The 22,467-nt window shown below is 31.6% G+C and overlaps 1 protein-coding gene across 3 annotated transcripts in view; it reads left to right on the top strand.

Moving 5' to 3' along the window:
- The window catches only part of LOC110028346 (glutamine-dependent NAD(+) synthetase), a 73,406-nt gene that overhangs the window by 649 nt on the left and 50,290 nt on the right, over positions 1–22,467 (top strand). Inside the window, exons 1-5 of one of the 3 annotated variants that reach the window (XM_020730161.1) lie at positions 638–967; positions 5,444–5,648; positions 8,314–8,619; positions 17,198–17,421; positions 17,836–17,939. In XM_020730161.1, the coding sequence (XP_020585820.1) occupies positions 964–967; positions 5,444–5,648; positions 8,314–8,619; positions 17,198–17,421; positions 17,836–17,939 (843 nt within the window). In that variant the 5' untranslated portion in view covers positions 638–963. Of the gene's footprint in view, positions 1–637; positions 968–4,809; positions 4,950–5,443; positions 5,649–8,313; positions 8,620–17,197; positions 17,422–17,835; positions 17,940–22,467 lie in introns of those variants that run through there. The other 2 variants (XM_020730163.1, XM_020730162.1) reach the window with 2 other exon arrangements.

Raw genomic sequence — 22,467 nt, 5'->3', positions numbered from 1 at the left:
GAACAATATGAATATTTACATTGTGTGAAAGCTAGGGTATCTCCTTAAAGCGACATGCTGTATGAGCTAAATACGATATAAATGTGTATGGACCGCCACATCAACGCCTGGTTGTTTTGTCAAATAAGCAAGAGTTTCCATATTATGGACTGTTGTGGGTAAAAAAGTTACTTTAAAATGAATATTAGGATAAAATATTGAAATATAGGAACTATTACAGATAAATTAATGAAATTAATATTCATTATGGTTTATAAGAAGGTAAATATCTTATGTATTAAATTTTGATATTCAGGTTGGAGTAGTGCTAGGAATGATATAACTATAATTGTAGAAAAGAGTTTAATAGATAATGTTGTAAAAATTAATAGAATTAGAGATATAAGTATAGTTTCGAAGATTATTTTTTGATACTAAGATGTTTAATGTTATAAGTGTTCATGCTTCTCAAGTAGGATTAGATATAGATTTAAAAAAAAAAAATTATGGAATGACCTAGAAAAAAAAAATATAAATAATACATCTTGAAGAAAAAATTTTTCTTGGAAGAGATTTAGGGCGTGTTTGTTTCAAAGTTTTGAGTCATAGTCGGTTACACACGCCGTTTTGTGCTATTTGATTGACGCTTTTTGTTGTAAAAACACAGATGCAAATACTGTTCTACAGCCCTTTGAAGCGATTGATTTTTTCCTTGGTTGCCCCCGTCTCAGTTCATGCCCTCGCGAACGGCTTGGACTGCCAAGTTGAGGTGACGACGGAGCTTAAGTAGAAGTATCGGGTTTGGATGGCGGACTCAACGGTAGCGGAGGAAGTGAATCAATAGGAGAGGCAGTGGAAGATGAGGATAATGGGGAAGAGGAAGATGCTAAAGAGCTAGAGGAAAGATAGAAGGAGATTCCCAAAGACATGACTATGAGGAAGAGGTGGTGGAAGTGTTGAAGGAGGAGGACAACGCGATTTAAAATGGGTGTGGACTGCTCCACTCACCACTATTTTGTTTCGTAAACTATTTGAGAGCATTTTTCGAATTGCTGAATATTGCTCATTGCAAAAATTTAATTACATTTCTCATTAAATTTTTCTATATTAAAGCAAAAATTATATATATATAACAATATGACATATAACACAATGAATGATATCTTAATTTTTTTTTTAAAACCGGTGGCCTACCCAAGCTTCAATTGGAATTGTAAAGCTCGAGTGAAGAAATCTAGCCTTCACTTTCTTCAATAAATTAATTTATAGACTTTACTTTTGTATTTCCGCTTGTTTGGTCAACATAGTTAAAAAAAGAGAATTACATATACTGAAAATGCCTACGTTATCTACAATATATATACCGAGGGGTATTACAGTCATCAGTCCACGGACAATACTTTCAGAACTGTGTTTTTCAAACAAACCAACTGTTTTTGAAACACCAGCTTCTGAATAACAGATTTTCAGTGACATCTTTCAAACTGAGACTTTGTGTAACAACAACTGTGCTTTTCGATGAAATATTGCATAAGAAACATTTCATCGAACAATTGATATGTCATTGGAATCAAATAAGGACACAAAAAATAATCTTGAACTTATAAGTTATAACTAATCGCTCCGACGAAAGATTAAAAATTTCAACCACATTAAATTATTCCAGGACAAGCAAGTAAGTGGACTGGGAAACCGACAAATCATGTTGCACTGCTAAATGACTATAACAAACTAATTCACCATCTGTAACAAATAGACGATGAAGGAATAATATAGCACCCAAACCGGCTCAATGCATATTTCAATCAAATTTATAACCACTCTATACTACAAAAGGAACCAAATAAAGCACTAATTAGCATGGAAGGCCACTGCAAAGAGGAAAGATTCCTATCATCATTAGTCTAGGTTTCACAATCTCAATAGCAAACAAATTTGATGAACTAAAGCTAGAATGGAGATCTAATGGAGTGGTCATCAAAGCTATCACATGAATGCAACAAATAATAGGATCTGAACTAATTCGTTATAAATATCCCAGATGATAGAAATAGTCCAAATATCATGAAAAAACTGCAATGAATTCACAAAAGAGTAAGCGAAATTGAGAGAGTGGGGGGCAGGAGAAGGCAAAAATTGGAGTTTCGGCTTTCTGCTGATTGCCTTGTGTGAATGGGAGAAGCGAGAGAAGGAAGAAGCAAAGAAGGGCGATGTGCCTCCGGGTTGCTGGTTGGACGGAGGTGAGCGGGCGGCAAACCAATGACGCTGGTAATGGAATGCTGAGCGAAGGGACGGGATCAGATCAGAGAGTGGGAGAAAAAAATAACCGGATAGGATTTTTTCACAGTTTGATTTACATAAATATGGGGCAGCGCAGAGTGGACGATTCTTTCAAACTTTGATCGGTTTGCCAGTTCAACTGTTCCTTATGGTTCAATGCAAGGGAGTTTTTAGTCCAACCAGAACCAAACCTCCAACCGGTTTAGAGTCAAATTGATCGGTTTGGTCTGGTTTTCTAGACCTTGGTTTTACCAGCTCAATAAATTTATTTGTTTTTTTTAAACACCTTCCTTGAATTATATATTAAAAAAAAGGCTTTCTATATTAACGAATATATCTTAGCATTATTTAGTTTAACTATGCACTTAGGAATTTTAAGACTTAACTATTGATTAAACTATAACTTCGGGATGTTTAGTTGAAGATTAAATTATTAGCGGATCTCTTTAGTTCGAAAGTGGTTATCTTTGAAGTCATTAGTGAAAACGCACCTTCTATACTCCAATGAAAAAAATTATGCCAAATGTCTCCTACTTGAAAGCTTGTGGATTTTTCAAAGATTAAATTGGCTATCTCATGAAATGCAACTATATATTGATCACATGAAGACTCGATTTTATCAAGAGCTATGTACAAGGAGTGATAAAATTTGGGATTTCTTCTGAATAAAAAATATTTCGCTTTGCAGTGCATTCTATCTGCTGCATGATACACATGATATGTAGGGTGTAAATGAGTGGGGCTTGAGCGAGTCAAAGACTTGTTCGTGCTCATATCGCTCAAATTTTTATTGTTCGAGTTCGACTTGTGTCCAAATGGCACGTGAATAGTCTACTCATGTTTGGCTTAATTCAAACTCTTTTGTTCAAATTAAGCCGTGTTCGGTTTAAAATAATAATTTATTTAAAAATAATAAATCCAATAATTTATTTAAATTACAAAATTTAATTGCCCAAATTTTGCTTCCGTAGAATCATGGCCGCATCACGTGTGAGATGGATTATGAGCAATTGCGATTCACTTTTAAGTAGATTAGTTTAACTATTCATTCCTTTTTTTTTACCAATGTGGGATTAAACACTGAGGAGGGAGGGCTGGGTCGGATCGTAGGAAAGCCAGGCAAGAGGGATGCGGGAGCTGCGGTATCGCAGAGCAGTTAGTTTGGAGGGAAGGCTGAAGCGTGATTGCAGAAGCTTATTTTTCATTCATTTATATGCATAACACCCAATTTTTTGTATTTACATATCTAACATACAAAATTTGGGGGACCACGGGGCGGGAGAGTGGGTTGAGCCAAATTTATTTTCTCAGGGCCATTTTGATACATGCCACCAAATTCTTATGTATGTACATATCCAACACAAATTTTATTTTTCTCTTGCAATCCTAGCATAAATTAATTAAAATTAAATTAATTTAATATATTTTTAATTTAATATATAAATATTATACTAATATTATTTATTTATTATTTAATTAAAACGAGCCAAATTGAGCCGAATACAAACGAACAAACCTTTGTTCTTGTTTGGCTCATTTATAAGCCAGATTATTTTTCAAATTTTTCTATGTCAATTTGCTCAAATAACTTAAAAAATTCTTCAAATATTGACTAATATTTAAATATAGAAACGTCCATATCGTTTGTTCCTATCACTATTGATTATTTTCATATGAAAATTAATTCCAACCTTCACTCATCAACTGACACTTAGCGAATTCCTTCATATATCCAAGACTATCGTTGACATACTTTCCAAATTGTCAACAAAGGCGAACAATCATTCAGCTATAAATCAAAACATTTAGTCGTGAGGGCTAAGCAACCAATTGGGATCCATATAATATAAAATATTCAAGTCAGGTTTCTCTAAAACTCAAAAGAAAGGTTAAAAGGTGGGGCATATGTTGTTTTCTGCAAGAAGTATATGAAAAGAATTCGCATATGACATTTATTGTTTGCCAAAATTTTCTCAAGTGAACCCCATCGATAAGAAAATCATACAAAAGAAAATTCTGAATTCCAGCAAATATAGAAGATTTATTGTGCATTTGTTATGCCAAATGCCAATTTTTTTTCTTCAGGTTTCTTAAATCCTTTTTAGAAAAAGTATATTGGGAAAGAATCAAAGAAATAGACGGGTGCACAAGTAGGGCACAAAATCCATTCCTCAAATCCTCTTTCAAGTCTATTGAAATCAAAACTCTTCTTCCAACATCGTCAGAGTAAAGAGCAATGCAATGACATGTAAATGGTAGCACAAGTAGGGTACGAAATCCATGTCTTCTACGCAAAGGCAAAAAAGGACAAAGAACAAACCCGCAAAAAAAAAAAAAAAAAAGAGTAGAGGTAGAAGGAGATTATTCGAAAACGATTGGAGAAACTACCCCTCTTTTACGTAAAGAAAATCTTTCTCGATCAAGCTCCCCCCTCTCAGCTTCGCGTACGGGTTTTTGCTCGATAACACAATTAAAGCATCGTGTATCGTTCTCTCTTTATTTAGGACAAATGATATCTTCATATATTTACCTTTACCAAACTGCAGGATGCGGGCTTTTGCTCGACCATGGCATAAAAATGGAGGAATTTACGTCCGCATTTCTTTAAATGCATATTAAACATGATAAAGAAACGGGTGACAGTGCGGTTTTGAACCAAGTAGCGGGCCAAACACCGCGCCAAACATAGCGTAAGAGATTAGAGAGGTTCTAGTGGCTTGATTTTCTATTTCGAAGTGTTGAAAAACTTCTGTTGAAAACTTTATTTCCACTTTTTTCTTTTCTATTTTTTTCTCTTTTCTTCCTTTTATTTATTATCCAACTGAGATATTTCTCTAATTTATCTAGGTTTTCCTTAGGCTTGGCTTTTTTCCTAGAGTTTTAGGTTCCGCCCCAAAATTAAAAACTTGTGATGTCTGTGATCTACTGTGATAGGTGTTTTAACTTGCTGTTTTTTTTAGTTATTCTTCTTCATTTGTCTCTCCTTTTTGTATATATAGCTTTTATTTCTGACTCCTTGTTATATTATACTTGAAAAAATTGATGACTTGATATTAAAAAACTTTTAATTTAATTTTTGTATTATATAACAAACAGATTGTATCTTGATGTTTATTTTATGAGTAATTTTTGTTATTTTTAGAATGTTAGCAATTCATATACCATATATCCTATTTTTATGCAGATCAAGTAAAGATGAGGTTGTTAGCTCTTTCCACTTGTAATCTAAATCAATGGGCCATGGATTTTGATAATAACCTTCGGAACATTAAGGCATCAATTTCTAGTGCTAAAGAAGCAGGGGCTACAATTAGAATCGGACCAGAGCTCGAGATAACTGGATATGGATGTGAAGATCATTTTTTGGAGCAAGATACTGTAACCCATGCGTGAGTTTATTGCAATTTATGTGCATTTATTTTTATCTTCTCTGAGCTTTACTTATTTTCTTGGAAGATTTACATACATTCCACTTAATTCCTATGTATTTACATTTCTAACATCTAAACTTCAATTTTTACATACACGCCACCTCACCTATGCATAAAAAGGGGTATTTAACTTTTTAAAAGTGGTATTTTTGATGTGATATGAAGGGTTTAGTTGGTATAACTGTAAAAGTTAAAGTTTAGGTGTTAGATGTGTAAATATATACGAATTTGATGGTATGCATGTTAATGCCCCCATTTTCTTTTGTGATAAGAATGATTCTCTTCTGAAATGTGATAGCACTCTATTTAGTGCAAAGTTACTGTGATCAAATGTTTTGTTTCATTGTCGAAAGTGCTAGGAATTCTATTTCTTTTTCGTATGAATGGTTTTTATTTTACTTTTATTTCATATTTTTAAATCTATTATACCTGATGCAAACGTGACTCATGGTTAGGCTTTTCTAATTTAATTAACATGAAACATATTATGTTTTCATGGAAAAAAAGAACGTATTTATACTTAGTACTCACCAATCAAGCGACATTCTTTTTTTAAAAACGAGTTAACCAAGTCTATGATGAAATGTTTGCAAACTCTGATAATTTCAACAAGAATTTGGAAGCTGATAACATCAACGGGCAAAGATTTACAAATTTGATTTCTGATGTATCTATTTTTTACCAAAATCAAAGGCTTAAACTAGCCAATAAGTAATCTAGAAGTAATATAGAATGGAAGAATTTTTTTAGTGGAGAAAAATCAAGCCTTATGCTTCCATTTAAAGAGTTGAGTTCTCTCAGAATCACTGAATCATAATTGCATCATGCTTGAAGTAATTTCACACCAATTTGTACTCATATGCTTAAAAATCAAAAGAGAAATTTTATTCAAGCTGGTGGATAAGGCTATGATAAGATTAATATCAATTTAATTTTAATTAATCCCAAATAAAATGAGATTTCCAAAACATCTGAACAATCTTATAATTTTAAATTTCCCAAATTAATCTCTAGAGAAACTTGCAAATCAATAGTCTATTGAAAATGTGAAATTAGAGTTACTGGATTAGCACAAAAGCATTGCCGATCCTTTGCATAATAACATCCAAAGTCTGCACGCATTCAAAATATGAATTTGGTCAAAAAAATTGTGGAAAATGCTTGGATTTAAAACTTGATTGCCAATCTTCTCGTATGTGAGCACGTCCTACCACTTTAAGAAGAAAAAAATAATTTTCTTTGTTATCACATCCTTTTTTATAATAGATGTGATGTTATTTCAGCTTAATTAAGGCGACAATAAACTCCTTATGCTTTGTTATATTTTGCAAAAAATTGTGTTGCCAATAGGGCTGTCAAAAAAATTTGTTCTTCTTTGATCATGTTCAGATTGATAATTAGTTTAATATCAACTAGTTTTTAATGTTTGTTTATTTATTGAAGCTAAAGGAAAATGCCGATGTTCGATTGTATTTGACTTAATAATAGTTTAGTTGTACTTGTATGCATATATATATATATATATATAGAGAGAGAGAGAGAGAGAGAGAGAGAGAGAGAGAGAGAGAGAGAGAGAGAGAGAGAGAGAGAGAGAGAGAGAGAGAGAGAGAGAGAGAGAGAGAGAGATGCCACTATGCATAAAAATATGCACATATATGTATAAGTGCATGTATGTTTGTATGCATTCATATAAATGTATATATTATGTGCTCTGATATGAATATTTGCATATTTTTATGGATAAATGTATATATGCATGTTGATATTTATATTCTATAATTATTCAATCTTTGAAGTATTTTTCAGGTTCAAGAATAGCTCGCGTTCAGCTTTGAAAGTAACTATACATAAACAAGTCAAACATAAATAAAAAACATTGGCTTATCTGCTTAACGAGCGAAGCTGCTTAACACGTGAGCTTAAAGTCAGCTAGTTTACATCTTTAGTTGGAACTCACTAATTCTTAAATATTTCCCCACCTTTTTACTTTGGTAGAATACTCACTGCTTATTGAATGTAAAATATTGTCAATTCTAATGTTTCATAAATGCATTTAAAGCTATATTTGTAGCTTGAAGCACTCTCTAATAAACCTTTAAGTCGCATTTATGTTCTCTGAGCTTTACTTACCATGATTCCCTTGGTTAGATCTGCATTATAAGTTGCATATTTTAACTTCATATTAAGGGAAAAATACATAAGAATTGTGTGCTATGCACCCATGTTTTTAAAGTTCTCAATTTTTCAACATTAGATATTCTGCTCTATGCTCTTTATCATCTACCACATGCATCCATATGACATAGGGGTGTGTAACTATTAGTACAATTACGGCTTTATTGGAATTAACTTATTTTATCGTAAAATAGCTCAGATGAATTCTTCTTTCTTTGTTTTCATCTTTCTTTGTTTTTCCCAGCTTTTATCATACTTGTTCCATTTTTGTTTATCTCTGATATAGTTTGTGAGCTGTTGATATTGATTGAATAATAGCTTAGGAATTATTTCATAAATTTCAAAGTAGAAAATATTCATTTCGAATACAACTTTCTTCTTCTTTTTGTTTTTTTTGTAAATTTTATTTTTTAAATATTTTACACAATTGATTCAAATTTATGTGCAGATGGGAATGCTTGAAGGATCTATTATCTGGTGATTGGACTGACAACATATTATGTAGTATTGGGATGCCCATTATACATGAAAGTGTGCGATATAATTGTCAGATATTTTGCTTGGACCGGAAAATTATCATGATACGTCCAAAGGTTTGTCTTGCAAATGATGGAAATTACCGAGAATTACGCTGGTTCTCGGCTTGGAAATTTAAAGACCGGCTTGTCGATTTTCAACTCCCAAGTGATATTTCTGAAGCTATTTCACAGATTTCAGCACCTTTTGGATTTGGTTATATTCAATTTCATGACACGTAAGTACCTATGGCCTTTAATCAAAGGGGCATTTACATACATATCACACCATTCTTATGTTTTTACGTGTCTCACACCTAAACTTTCATATTGACACACACAACACTCAAACTCAAACTTTTAATATCACATAAAAAATTTCATTATGACAATTTTTTAAAAATGAAATGCACATTTTCATGCGGGCTATGTATGTAAATATTGAAGTTTAGGTGTGAGATATGTAAATGCATAAGAACTGTGTGGTGCATGTAAATCTCCCTTAATCAAAGTTTTTTTCTATTACTAGAATTTTTTACTGTTGCTACACCGCGTCTTACGTTAGTTAATAGATTGTCTGAGGTGTTTATGGTAACTTTCATCTTATTTTTGCGCTGAAGAAACAACCAAATGATTATTTTCAGATCAAATTTAGTCACTTAAAAAGGATTATAATTAATTCCATGATACCAAATTCTATAGCCATCAGTACAATTACTAAGAATGCATCTACATTGTGTGTGTGTGTGTAATGTGGCTTATTTTATTTTATTTTTTTTAATTCTTTCGTTGATTTCATTTCACTTTTTAATTAAGTGTTTTTTAAAATGAAATCACAATGGTTGATAATAATGATTCTTTAGAAATTCTTGTTGATATTGTTTTGCTTTGATCACACTTCATACCAAACAATATATAACCATAATTTACGCTATATATCATTTATTGTAAGAATTGTTTTCTGTCAATGCCCTTCAAGCAAATCAGTTTTTATAGGATTTGTTTTCCTTCTAAATCCTTATGTAATTTACGATGAGCACCTGTAATTAAACTGCTGTCATATTGGTTGCTCACTGGATAATAGGTGCAGCGTTTTATGTCCTTTATTTAATTCTATTTTTCAAACTGTTACGGTTAACTCTAAAGCTAACCTTGCGTATATGTAATTGAACATAAGTGGATATAGACTTCTGTTTTTACCATAAGTTTCCCTGATTTTAAAAGTATCGGATGCTTATTTGTTATTTTTTTCAGTCCAGGGCATGTGGATGAATTTTATTCTAGAAAAAAATAAAAATTGCCAATGATAATTTAGACGGACTAAGAATTACTTGTTAAAACTTTTTTTTGAATGGGATATGGTTTAAAATCGTGAAACTCAATTCCAATTTATCTAATGATAAAATCTTGCACGATGTAAGTGTGAAATAAAATTTCAAAAGTGAAAGGAGAATAACATTTGGGGGACTCTAAAGGACCATTTTGGGACTTTTTTTGTTTATGTTTTTTTTGGTGTTAAAAAAATGTTTCAATTGATTTTTTTTTTCTATTGCATATTGCATGAGCCATTTTGTATGGCAGTTGCGATCGCCTTGGTGGTGGTTGGTTGATGGTTTTGGCGGCTAGCGATTATTGACGACAACTGACGATTACCTAATGTGATTTTCATTTTGAAAATAATGAAAAAAAAATGAGAACACCTAAAAGTTTCTTGAGTATTTAAAAAATAACTTGATTTACTTTTTTCTTAACTAAAAATATAAATTAAATTTATTTAAAAGAATAAAAGAAGTAAAAAAAAAAAGACTAAAATTGATCTCAAATAAGTCCTATGATTCTCTTGGCATAATCCCTCTACCCCAACCTATGGTTTTAGTTATTAGGTTTTTATTTTACATCGTTAGGAAAAGTTAATTTCGATTTCTTTTCTTAAATTAGTTTGTAATTTTATTTTGGTTCTTATGTTTTTGAAAACCTCATTGCTTATTTTACACTGTCATTGCCGAATCCCAGGATCCGGATGTGAAAAGGAGAGTTACATTAGTTAGTTAACAACAACATAAAATTTGCTAAAGAATTATGACATGAATCATTTTGATCATTGTGTAAATGCTAGAGCATCCCCTGGAAGCGACACATTGTATGACCTGAATACAATAAAAAGTGTGCAAGGGCCGCTACACCAACGCCTGAGTATAACATCAAATAAGAAAGAGTTCCACATTACAGACTGATGCAGGTAAATAAGTTCGTCCATGAAACTAATACTATGATAGGATCTTGAAATGTATGTACTCTCACAGGTAAATTAATAGAATTAATTGAACATGAATCATTTTGATCATTGTGTAAATGCTAGAGCATCCCCTGGAAGCGACACATTGTATGACCTGAATACAATAAAAAGTGTGCAAGGGCCGCTACACCAACGCCTGAGTATAACATCAAATAAGAAAGAGTTCCACATTACAGACTGATGCAGGTAAATAAGTTCGTCCATGAAACTAATACTATGATAGGATCTTGAAATGTATGTACTCTCACAGGTAAATTAATAGAATTAATTGTATTATGATTCTTAGAAAGATAAATATCTTATGTATTAAAGAAACTAAATATGTTGGAGAAAAGACTAAGGAGATTGATAACTTATGTTTTAAACTTTGATATTCAGATAACAGTCACACTAGAAATATTGTAGGTGTAATTATAGATAAGAGTTTGAAAGATAATGTTATAAAATTTAATATAATTGGAGATAAAATTATAGTCTTTAAGATTATTGTTGATACTAAGATTTTTAATATTATAAGTGTTTATGCTCCTCAAGTAGTTTAGATATAGGTCCTAAAGATAAATTCTGGAATAACCTAGAAGACGTAATACAAATGATACATCTTTAAGAAAAAAAATTTATTGGATGAGATTTAAATAGACATGCTAGTAGACTGGTAGAAGATTTTAGAAATATTATGGTGACTATGGTTTTAGAGTGATTAATGAAGAAGGTAGAGTTATATTAGATTTTGCTTTAATGTATGCTAATATTTTATTAAAAAAAAAGAGATGAACATATTATTAATTATAAGAATGAATCTAATAAAATGTGAATTAATTATTTTCTTATGAGAAGAAGAAATCGTCGAGAATGTAAAGATTGTAAGTTCATTCCAAGGTGAGGATTTAAGTACTCAGCATCGATTATTAGTTTTAGATTTTAAGATAAAGAGTTGTAAAATAAAGAAGGTTAGGAATCATTTTCATAGAATTAGATGGGGGTACCTAAATGACACAAATAAAATTTTTTTTATGAGTAAACTTGAAGATTTAAGATTTGAGATGTTCAAGAAGAATCAAATTCTATGTGGGATAAAGTAACAAACACTATTAAACCACTGCTAAAAGATGTACATGAAGAATCAAAAGTAAAAATTTCTATAAATAAAAATAGTTGGTGGTGAAATAATAATATGCAAGGAAAGATAAAATATAAGCAGTTATGTTTTAAAAATTTATTTAAATGTAAAAACTTAGAAAACTAAAAAAAATATAAGATGACACATAAAGTGTTTAAGAGAACAATCTGTGACGCTAAAAATTTTACTTTTAATGATTTTTATAATATATTAGATACTAAAGAGGATGATAAATATATATATAAACTAGCCAAATAAAGAGAAAAGTAAAGTAAAGATTTAACTCAGGCGTATTAAAGATTAAAATAAAAATGTGCTTTTCTTAGAAAAAGATATTCAACATAGGTGGGTGAATTATTTTGATAAACTTTTTAATGAAGTTTCTGAAAATATGATCGACCTTAGTGATCTTAATATCATTAATGATAATAGAATGTTACATTTTTATCATTGCATTAGTAAAAACAAGGTGAGTAGACTTTAAAGAAAATTAATGGTGGAAAGCCTGTAAGATTTAATGATATCCCAATTGAAGTGTGAAAATATATAGGAGATTTGAGAGTTTCTTGGCTTACTAAACTCTTTAATATTATTTTAAAAACTAAGAAGATTTTTGAGAAGTGGAGGAAGAGTATTTTGGTCATCATTTTTAAGAATAAAGGGGATGCATAAGAGTGTGAAAATTATAGAGGAATTAAGTTGATGTGTTATAAGTTGATGATTAAGTTGATGTGTTATACTTTAAAATTATGGGAGAGAGTAATTGAATATATGTTAAGACGTCTTACAAAGATTTGTCATAGTCAATTTGGATTTATGCCGGACAGGTCTACCATGGAAACTGTAAATTTATTGAGAGGTTTTACGGAGAAGTTCAGAGAGAATTAGGAGGATCTACATATGATTTTTATTTATTTAGAATAACTTACGATAATGTTCCAAGTGCTATCTTTTGATGAATTTTGGAGAAGAAAGGTGTTGATATGGCTTATATTCAAGTCTTTAAAAATATTTGTACTAGAGCTTTTACTTGTTTGAACAAAAGGTGGATTGATTAAATATTTTCCTATTTCAGTTGGATTACATTAGGGATCAACTTTAAACCTATATCTTTTTGCTTTAGTTATGGATGCTTTTACTGGACATTTACAGGAGGATATACTTTGATGTATGCTTTCTGTTGATGATATTCTTCTCGTGGATAAGACGAGAGAGAAAGGTAAGGAAAAACTTAAATTATGAAGGTCTACATTGAAGTCTTAAGGTCTTCGTTTGAGTAGAACTGAAGCTGAATACATGGAATGTAATTTTAGTTGTAGTAGCTTTAGGGACAGAGTTGTAATTATGGGTGATCAGATTATCAAAAGGTGTGAACTTTTTAGATTTCTCGGGTCCATTGTTCAAAATGATGGTGATATAGAAGGTGGTTTTATTAGTAGAATTCAAGCTGGTTGGTCAAAGTGGAGAATGCTTTAGGCCGATTGTGTTGTAGAAAAGTATCGCTTGGAATAAAAGGAAAATTTTTTAAGATGGTGGTGAGGCCTGCAATGCTCTATAGCGTTGGCTTTTAAAAGAGAAGCATAAAACTAAGTTACGTGTTGCCGAGATGAGAATGCTTAGGTGGATGCATGACTTTACACTTAGAGACAAAATGCGAAATGAATCTATTTGTGAGAGGGTTGGTGTAGCTCCAGTGACGGACAAAATTAGATAGTCATCTTAGATGGTTTGTTCACATTAAACTTCGACCATCCGATGATCCGATTAGGAGAGTAGATGTTTAAGATTCGACTTATGTTAAGAAAGACAAAGGTAGATCTAGAAAGACTTGGGCATATTGTATAAAAAATGATATTAATTTATTAGAATTGAATGAAAATATGACACTCAATAGGACGCAATGGAGAAAAAGAATTCATGTAGCCGTCCCCACTTAGTGGGATAAATATGTTGTTGTTGTTGGATTTACAATTATTGTGCATGTTTAAGTGGATGTAAATAATGGCTTTGTTTTTGGTCCTGTTTCGTGCAACTGGATCTTTTTTAAAATGTAGCTGTAAATATGTTGTGAGGAAGGTAATTTTTTGGAAGTTGCTTTATGTATTATAAGTATTTCCTTTTTTGAGGATGTGAAACAGAATTTTTTTATAGTTATCACATTTTATCAGATCCAGTTCTCTAAAGTACCTTCGTACCATAGAGAATTCAGGAAAATGTAAAGAAAGCATTAGCCAAATGAATGTGTGGCGGCGGGCTGAAAAGTACAACAGTGAGTTAGCTGTCTCAAATATACGTTTTGTTTTAATTATAGAGTTATTGTGATTTGGATGTTTAGATATTGTTGCGATTGTTCTTATAGAAGCATTGATTTAACTTTATTTAGATTTATGGATTATTTATAGGTTCTTGAACGATAAGAAACTAAAAATGTACAAATAGTAAGGTGCCTTTTAATAATGTTTAGGTTAACTTTAAGGAGAATATTACTAGATATTTTTCTGCGTAGCTAAGCAGCTAAGGTTATTGCATTCACTCATGTTCCGAATAGTATTATTACATAAGAATTTGCTAGATTGAAAGTGTTGTAATAGAATAACATTGGATTCAAAAGATGTGTTATTTCTTTTTAATATTCTCATAACTGAGTATATTTCTCTCTTTATTATCTTTCATATGTATTTTTCTTTTGTGCCTATATATTGGGACATGCATTTAGTCAATAATATACAATATTTTTCTCCTCTAACTTGATATTATAGAATATTTTTTTTCCCTAGCAGCCATTCCCCCTTCTCCCTTCTTGTTTACTTGCGAACTTTGGTTGCAAGCATCTCAATCTTTTTTTCGTTGCTACAACCCTGGCTCACACAATATTTTCAACAACTTTGCTCTGGCAACCTGCCACTAGCGTGCTCCCTCTTATGCACGATTGCTCACCACAACTACCGAAGAGTTTGCTATGTGTCGCTGCACATGCTTCTTCCCATGCTTACCTTCTCTCAACCTTTGCTCATGCGCTTGTCCTTTTTCTTACTCTTGTTCACAACGTTGCACTCATTGCTACTTGACTGTAACCCTAGCGCATGATCACTTCATGGCTCTGCTTAAATTCTCTGTTTGATTAGTCAATTTCTTGCAATCCTTTGATTTTTTGGCGGTGGCATCTACAAAATTTCTTCCACTTTATTTGATTTCATTTTTGATTCTTTTTGCTGTGAGTAGAAAACCCAATATGTTTTTGACCTGGCTTTAAAAGCATATTTTATGGGATTAAGTCACTTTTTAAATTTCCTTAAAGTGCATAAGTATTCTTTAAATTCAAATTTTCTGTTTAGGATATTTCTATTTAAATCATTTTCATATACTTCAATGTTTAATGATCTATCCTCTTGGGTTCTCCTCTCTCCCCCCCTCTCTCCCCTCCTCTCTCCCATAAGATGTTATGTATTCTCAACCATACCTCAATGAGTTAACTCTATCATTGATGTCTATATACAATAAAATGATACCCTTATCTATTGTTTAAGGGCTTTTCACTTCCTTGTTGGTTCTCATGATCAGCTTCACCATCTTGATCCCTCATATGGACAAAAGTAACATGGTCAAGTTTTCTAAGTGGCAAGCATGAGTATTTTAATTGTCTTTAGCCAAAAAGATTTTGAATTTTTTTTTCTTCAAAAAACTTTTAAGAAAGTATTGTTTGTCAAATTTGTACTATTTTTATGATATTGCCCTATTTAGTATAATGATTTTCGTAATCACAATGAATACATCATATTGAGAGGAAAACATGACACGTTACTTGAGGATTGCCCCATTATTATTGATCCCACTATTAGTTTGAAATGAGATATTTTTTTCCTTAAATTTTTAAGAAAGTAATGCTTGTCGTATTTATACTTTTTTTCATGATATTTTGCCATATTTAGTAAAATGATTTTCATAATAACTAGTAATACACCATTTTGAAAGGAAAATATGGCACATTACTTTAGGATGGCTCCATTACTGTTGATTCCATAATTTGATTGAATAGAATATTGAATTTCTCATTAACAAATTTTTCTATGGCCTACTTCATTCTCTACCTGACGTGCAATCTCAACTGATGATAAACATTACTGTATATTTTGAGTGCTCTATATCCAATTCTCTAGATCATATAACTCTTTACTCCCCAACCAAATACTCTTGACTGTTAGGCTTTTGCCATTGATGTTAGGGGTGGTCGAGAGATTCATGGATGCGGTGGTCATATTGGTGGCGGGTATAGTCGTGATATAAAACCATTCCAGCTTGCCCCCATTGTCGTCTTACCAGCCATTATCTTGAACATTGCTAAGAGAAATTCAACCGTAACTTCTTGGTTCAACATAATTCTACATCTGGTCCAACCATGTCTAATCCTAGTGCTACATCCCCTAGATTAGTTTGTTGGCTTTGACAATTTGAGACATCTACTTCAATATCTTATACCATTTCTTCCTTTGGATCGTTATAATGCTCATTTTTGAATGACTTTTGTTGTCTGCTACTTGCTTTCTAAGGGGTTGTTTGGGATCACTTTTATTTTTATTTTTGTTTTATTTCTTATGTTTTGATTTAATTAAAACATGTTTGATTGAGGTAATTATTTTTAAAAATACTCAAAATATCTTTTAATTGTTTTTTTTCAAATAAGTTGATATATTTTTTAAAAGAAATATATATATATATATATATATAAATTATAACAATTAAATATGTTTTAAAAAATAAAAGTGATGTCAAGTGGGTCCTAAAATCGTTCCTTTGTTTAAGAAGATTGCTTTTTTTTTGTTTGCATATAGTTCTTCAATTGTATATTTGTATGACATACGACTAATTTGGTAAGGCATACTTGAGATAACATTGAAATATGCTTTAGTGCCTTTATTTTAGTTGGGATATTTGGTTACAATATGACCAAACTTGCAATTTCTCATCATGCTTGTTAATGCCCAAATCATAGTTTTCTTTTTCTTAAAGAACACTTCAATATTCAGAACCTTGTCCAATGTTTGAATATTTAGGGTCGTTTAGGGTAAATTATTATTATTTTTTTACTTTGTTTTTAAAAGCATGCTTGTTTAGTGTGTTTTTTATATATTATTCTCTTTTTTTTTAACAAATTAATATGTTTTTGAAAATACTTAAAACAATCTGTAGGCATTTTGAGTGTTTTTAAGGAAAAACTATATCTTAATTAAAAACATGAGCAAAACAAAATAAAAAATAGAAAATAAAAACAAAATTGATTCCAAACGGCAGTTTAGCTTTTATTCTTAAATTTGGAGTCTTTGTTTGACAATTAGAGGTTGGATTGTCAGATCTTGTAACTCACACAAGCTGCCTTTTCTAATAATTTTATTCCTGCTTTCAGAGCTGTTGCTGCTGAAACCTGTGAAGAGCTTTTTGTTGCTGGTGCACCACATGTTGGACTTTCATATAATGGTGTTGAGGTCTTTATGAATGCAAGCGGAAGTCACCACCAGCTACGAAAACTCAATATTAGGATTGATGCGATTAAAAGTGCGACTTCGCTCTGTGGAGGTGTCTACATGTATAGCAATCACCAGGGTTGTGATGGCGGTCGTCTTTATTATGGTATAGTAAGCTTGAAATATCTAAATATTTATGGATTTGTATGAATTATTGCTCCTTATAGAGCATTATAGCTTCCCGGCTTATTTTAATCATTCTTCAAATGCGTAAAGAATGATGTAAGCGATTCTATTGATCTTATATACGCACATTATGTTTCTTTGGTGCTGGATCGCTATGGTAGTTTTGTTATTTCTATGATTATTTTCTATGTTTGTGCATGATTCATGTTGATGTAAATTATTAAGTTATGGTGGCTGCATAAAATATATAGTTTATATTATTAACTCATATTCTTTCGTCAATTTTGTTAAATAATTGTGTTATGCTAGAACCCTATAAATCGTGTTTTTTCCGTAAATGTCAATGAATTAAATCTATGAATTGTTTGCACTAACTGACAGATAAGTATGGCAGATGGATGCTGTTTCGTTGCTGTGAATGGGGATGTTGTTGCTCAAGGATCTCAATTTTCCTTGAAGGAAATTGAAGTTCTGACTGCCGTTGCGGATCTTGATGCTGTAAGTCTTTTGTTTATGCTTAATAATTTGGAAGATTTACATGCATACCACTCAATTCTTATATATTTACCTATCTAATACCTCAACCTCAATTTTTACATATATGCCACTTTACCTATGCGTGAAAATGTGTATTTCATCTTATAAAATTTAAAATTTAAAATTGTGGTATTTTTGCTGTTATATGAAAATTGGGTGATATAAGTGTAAAAATTAAAGTTTAGATGTTAGATATTGTCACAACTCGACCTGGGAGCTTGGAATACTAAAATGAGAACGAACTGTTAGACAGAGGAAGAATTATCTAAACAATTTCTTATACAAAAGCATCTAAAATATAAAAAAGTTTATATATTTCACAAAACTTCAATTTACAATAGTTCGATCAGATCTAAACTCTTATAGCTGAAAAAAATGTAAAATTAAAATATTGTACCTATCTTCTTGAGGTCCTTGACGTTTGTACACATATTCTCTAAAATTCATTTATTCTATAATAGATTTTTTCGAAAAATATTAGTAGCTAAAGATATGAATTAAGTTGCTCAATGGGTAAAATGTCTTTAAATTTTAATATTTAATATTTAATATTTTAAAAAATGATAAGCAATAAAAAAGAGTTTGTAAATAAATCAATTTTCTTGTTACTTTTATTCATTTCAGTTATAATATCCATTAATAGGACTCTTCGTCCAAGCATATACTAGAAGTATATGTTTAACATTTTCTAAAATCCACCAAAATGGCGAGCAACTATTTCTATAAAATTTGGGGAGGAATAATTCTTGCTTAATTTTATTATTAACATGTTAGGTACATATATATAGGAAAAAATCTCTTCTAATTTATAAACTTTTTATTTATTTATTTGATTATTTAATTTTTAATTTACAAACTTACCGAATATATCTAACCAAAATTAGGAAATGAAATAATTCTGAAAATAAAAATAAAATAACACAGAATAGGAATGAAATAAAATAATCAAGGGTTTTCTAAGTTCTCCCAATCAAATTCTTTGCAAGATCTTCTCAGATTTTTCACACTTTAATTCGGGTCGTAGATGTTGTAGAGACAGCTTGATATTGAACTCTGAAAAGGCGCTTGAACGAAGAGCTTTGATGAAGACATCAACAACCTGTTGGGTGTAGAGATGTAATTTAGCTGTGTAGTTTTCTCTTTAACCTTTTCAGAGATGAAGTGTTTTTCAACTTCAATATACTTGGTTTTGTTATGATGCACAAGATTTTTGATTATATTGATAGCTACTTGACTGTCACAAAATATCTCTATAGGCCTATTGGTGGTGAACCCTGTTTTTTTAACAATTTCAGAATCCAGTTCCCTGCACAGATTCCCAAGGCGGGTGTCCTATATTCTGATTCTCCATTGCTTCTGGAAACAACTTGCTTCTTTTAAATGTCACTAGATTTCTTTATATATAGGAACAGTAACCTATGATAAACCCTTTATTAGTGAGCTTGTTTCAGTTACCCAGGAGATAAAACGAATGAATGAAGGAGAAGAAAGGAAGCGTTAGAAGCCGAAGAAATGGAAGTCAGCAGACGAAAAAAATGAACAGAGCGGGAGAGGAAGCGATGGGGGGTCGGCATGTTGAAGAGGTGAACTCACCAATATAAGTTGCAGTCGGCTTACCTGGAGAGCTTTTTCCTCGGGTTGCGACCTTTGGTGTAAGTCTCTCGGGTCAGAGGTTTGATTCTTGCATAGGATCGAATTGCACACCTTCTGGAAAGGTGGTCCGCCCCTCGGTCAAACTATGGGGTTGATCGACGATCAACCTTTAAGATACACACACACACTAGGTTTACTTAAAATAAATATGAAAATTTAATATTTAAATAATGAAAAGTTAATAGTTATTAAAATAATAAATTAATGAAAGTTTATACCCATATTTATTGTAGGCTTAAATTTTAAAAGTGTTGAAGTTAAGATAAATTCAAGAACATATCATTTACCATCTAGATGAATACTCGTACTTTTAATTTATAGCAATAATTTATTTCGTCTCAACTATTTTACAGTTACTGACACTTGCATGTATGTTGATTGAGATATTTTTTTATAGGTCATATTGTTATGCATGTTGTAGCTATCCGCTCTCATGCATTTGATGTATGTTTTATATATTATGTTGAATTCAATGCGATGAATACTTGAATGTTATATTTATGTTGATTGCCTATATGTGTATGACTGATTATGATAAAGTCATCTCTTCATGATACTAGTGAGGTAATACTAAGGTGCTCATGCATGTATATGGAAAGTAATATTGATATTGATGTGTCTTAATTGACACAGTTTTTAGACGGTACTCCTGTGACGGTTGTACCTATATATAATAATATTGACATGCTATTGCTATTGTATGATTCTTTAAATAACATCAAATATTTTTATTGATTTATTAAAAACTTGTCTAACATGCATATAATTTTTAAGACGCATCACAAAGATTTCTCATAATCAATTTGGATTTATGTCGGGCGGGTCTACTATGGAAGCTATACATTTATTGAGAGGTTTGATGGAGAAGTTCAGAGATAATAAGGAGAATCTACATTTGATTGTTATTGATTTAGAAAAAGCATACGATAAGGTTCCAAAAGATATTCTTTGGAGAGTTCTGGAGAAGAAACGTGTTGATATGACTTATTTTCAAGTCATTAAAGATACGTATACTAGAGCTGTTACTTGTGTTCAAACTGAAGGAGGATTGAATTTCTGTTGGATTACATGAGGGATCGACTTTAAGCCCATATCTTTTTGCTTTAGTTATGGTTGGTCTTGCTGGACATCTATAGGAGGATGTACCTTGGTGTATGCTTTTTGCTGATGATATCCTTCTCGTGGATAAAACGAGAGAAAAAGCTCAGGAAAAACTTTAATTATGGAGGTCTACATTGGCGTCTAAAGACCTTCATTTAAGTAGAACTAAAACTGAATACATGGAATGTAATATTAGTAGTAATAGCTCTAGTGACAGAGGTGTGACTTTGAGTGATCAAATTATTAAAATGTGTGAACGATTTAAATATCTTGAGTCCGTTGTTCAAAGCAATGGTGATATAAATGGGGATGTTAATAGTAGAATTCAAGTTTGAAGTGGAGGAATGCTTCGGGCCTTTTGTGTGATAGAAAAGTACCGCTTAGACTAAAAGGAAAATTTTATAAGACAGTGGTGAGACTTGCAATGCTCTATGACTCTGAATGTTGGCCTTTAAAATAGAAGATGTGTTGCCAAGGTGAGAATGATTAGGTGGATGAGTGGCTTTACACTTAGAGACAAAATGCGAAATGAATATATCTGTATATCTTGATAGAGTTGGTGTAGCTCCTGTGACAGACAAAATTAGAGAAAGTCGTCTTAGATGGTTTGGTCACATTAAACGTCGACCATTTGATGATCCGATTAGGAGAGGAGATGTTTTAGATTCGACTTGTGTTAAGAAAAGCAGAGGTAGACCTCGGAAGACTTGGGCTTATTGTATTAAAAATGATCTTAATTTACTAGAACTAAATGAAAATATGACACTAAATAAGATGTAATGGAGAAAAATGTTTCATGTAGCCGACCCCACGTAGTGGGATTAAGGCTTTGTTGTTGTTGTATTATTATGGTTTAAGTGCATGAATATTCATTGGTTTATTGAGGTCATTATTATTTTAAATTAAATTTTTAGGTTAATTAAGTGATTAACGATGTGCATTGAAAGAGATAACGTTTTTAGAAGACACACATAACTAGTAACGATTTAATTTTAAATATATTGCTTTAATTTAATTTGATCAGTGACCCTTTCTTTTGTTAAATTGTGGATGAATATAAGAAATTTAGTTCCCCCCATTCGACTATTCTTGTCTTGGTTATTTGCCTTGGGTCGGGTTGTGGCAAAAGAGGTATCAGAGCCTGGTCGTGATAAAAGTGATATGAGAAATGACTTGAGCTTTGTTTAGGAATTTTGAGAACAAAATTTCTATAAGTGGGAATGATTGTAACTCCCACACACCCGGTTTCAGTTACTAGGGAGAAGAAACAAAGGAATGAAGGAGAAGAAACAAAGAGTTGGAAGTCGAAAAAGTGAAAGTTAGGAGATGGGAAAACGAACAAATCAGGAAAGGAAGCGAGAGGAGGTCGGGAAGTCGAAGAGGTGAATTCACCTATATAAGTCACATTTAACTTACTTGGAGAGCTTGTGCCCTAGTCAATCAAAGGAAGTTGTTGAGTCGATAGGAGGAGGTGGTGTCTCTGTCACGCAGAGGAAGAAGAGGAGACGAGTTGATCGTGTGTTCGAGCGTTGGTGAGTCAAAACAGAGCCCTCGTGCATAGGAAGAAGATTGTCGCGTGTAGAGGGGAGAATAGGACTTTCACATGGGTTAGGGCTTGATCGAGGGGATTTTTAAGGGTAAGATATTTAGTAAGAATTCTATATATATATATACATATACATAGATATATATATATATATATATATATATATATATATATATATATATATATATA

The sequence above is a fragment of the Phalaenopsis equestris genome, unplaced genomic scaffold (assembly GCF_001263595.1).
Source record: "Phalaenopsis equestris unplaced genomic scaffold, ASM126359v1 Scaffold000511, whole genome shotgun sequence".
NCBI lineage: Eukaryota > Viridiplantae > Streptophyta > Magnoliopsida > Asparagales > Orchidaceae > Phalaenopsis > Phalaenopsis equestris.
This window is presented reverse-complemented; position numbering and strand designations above follow the sequence as displayed.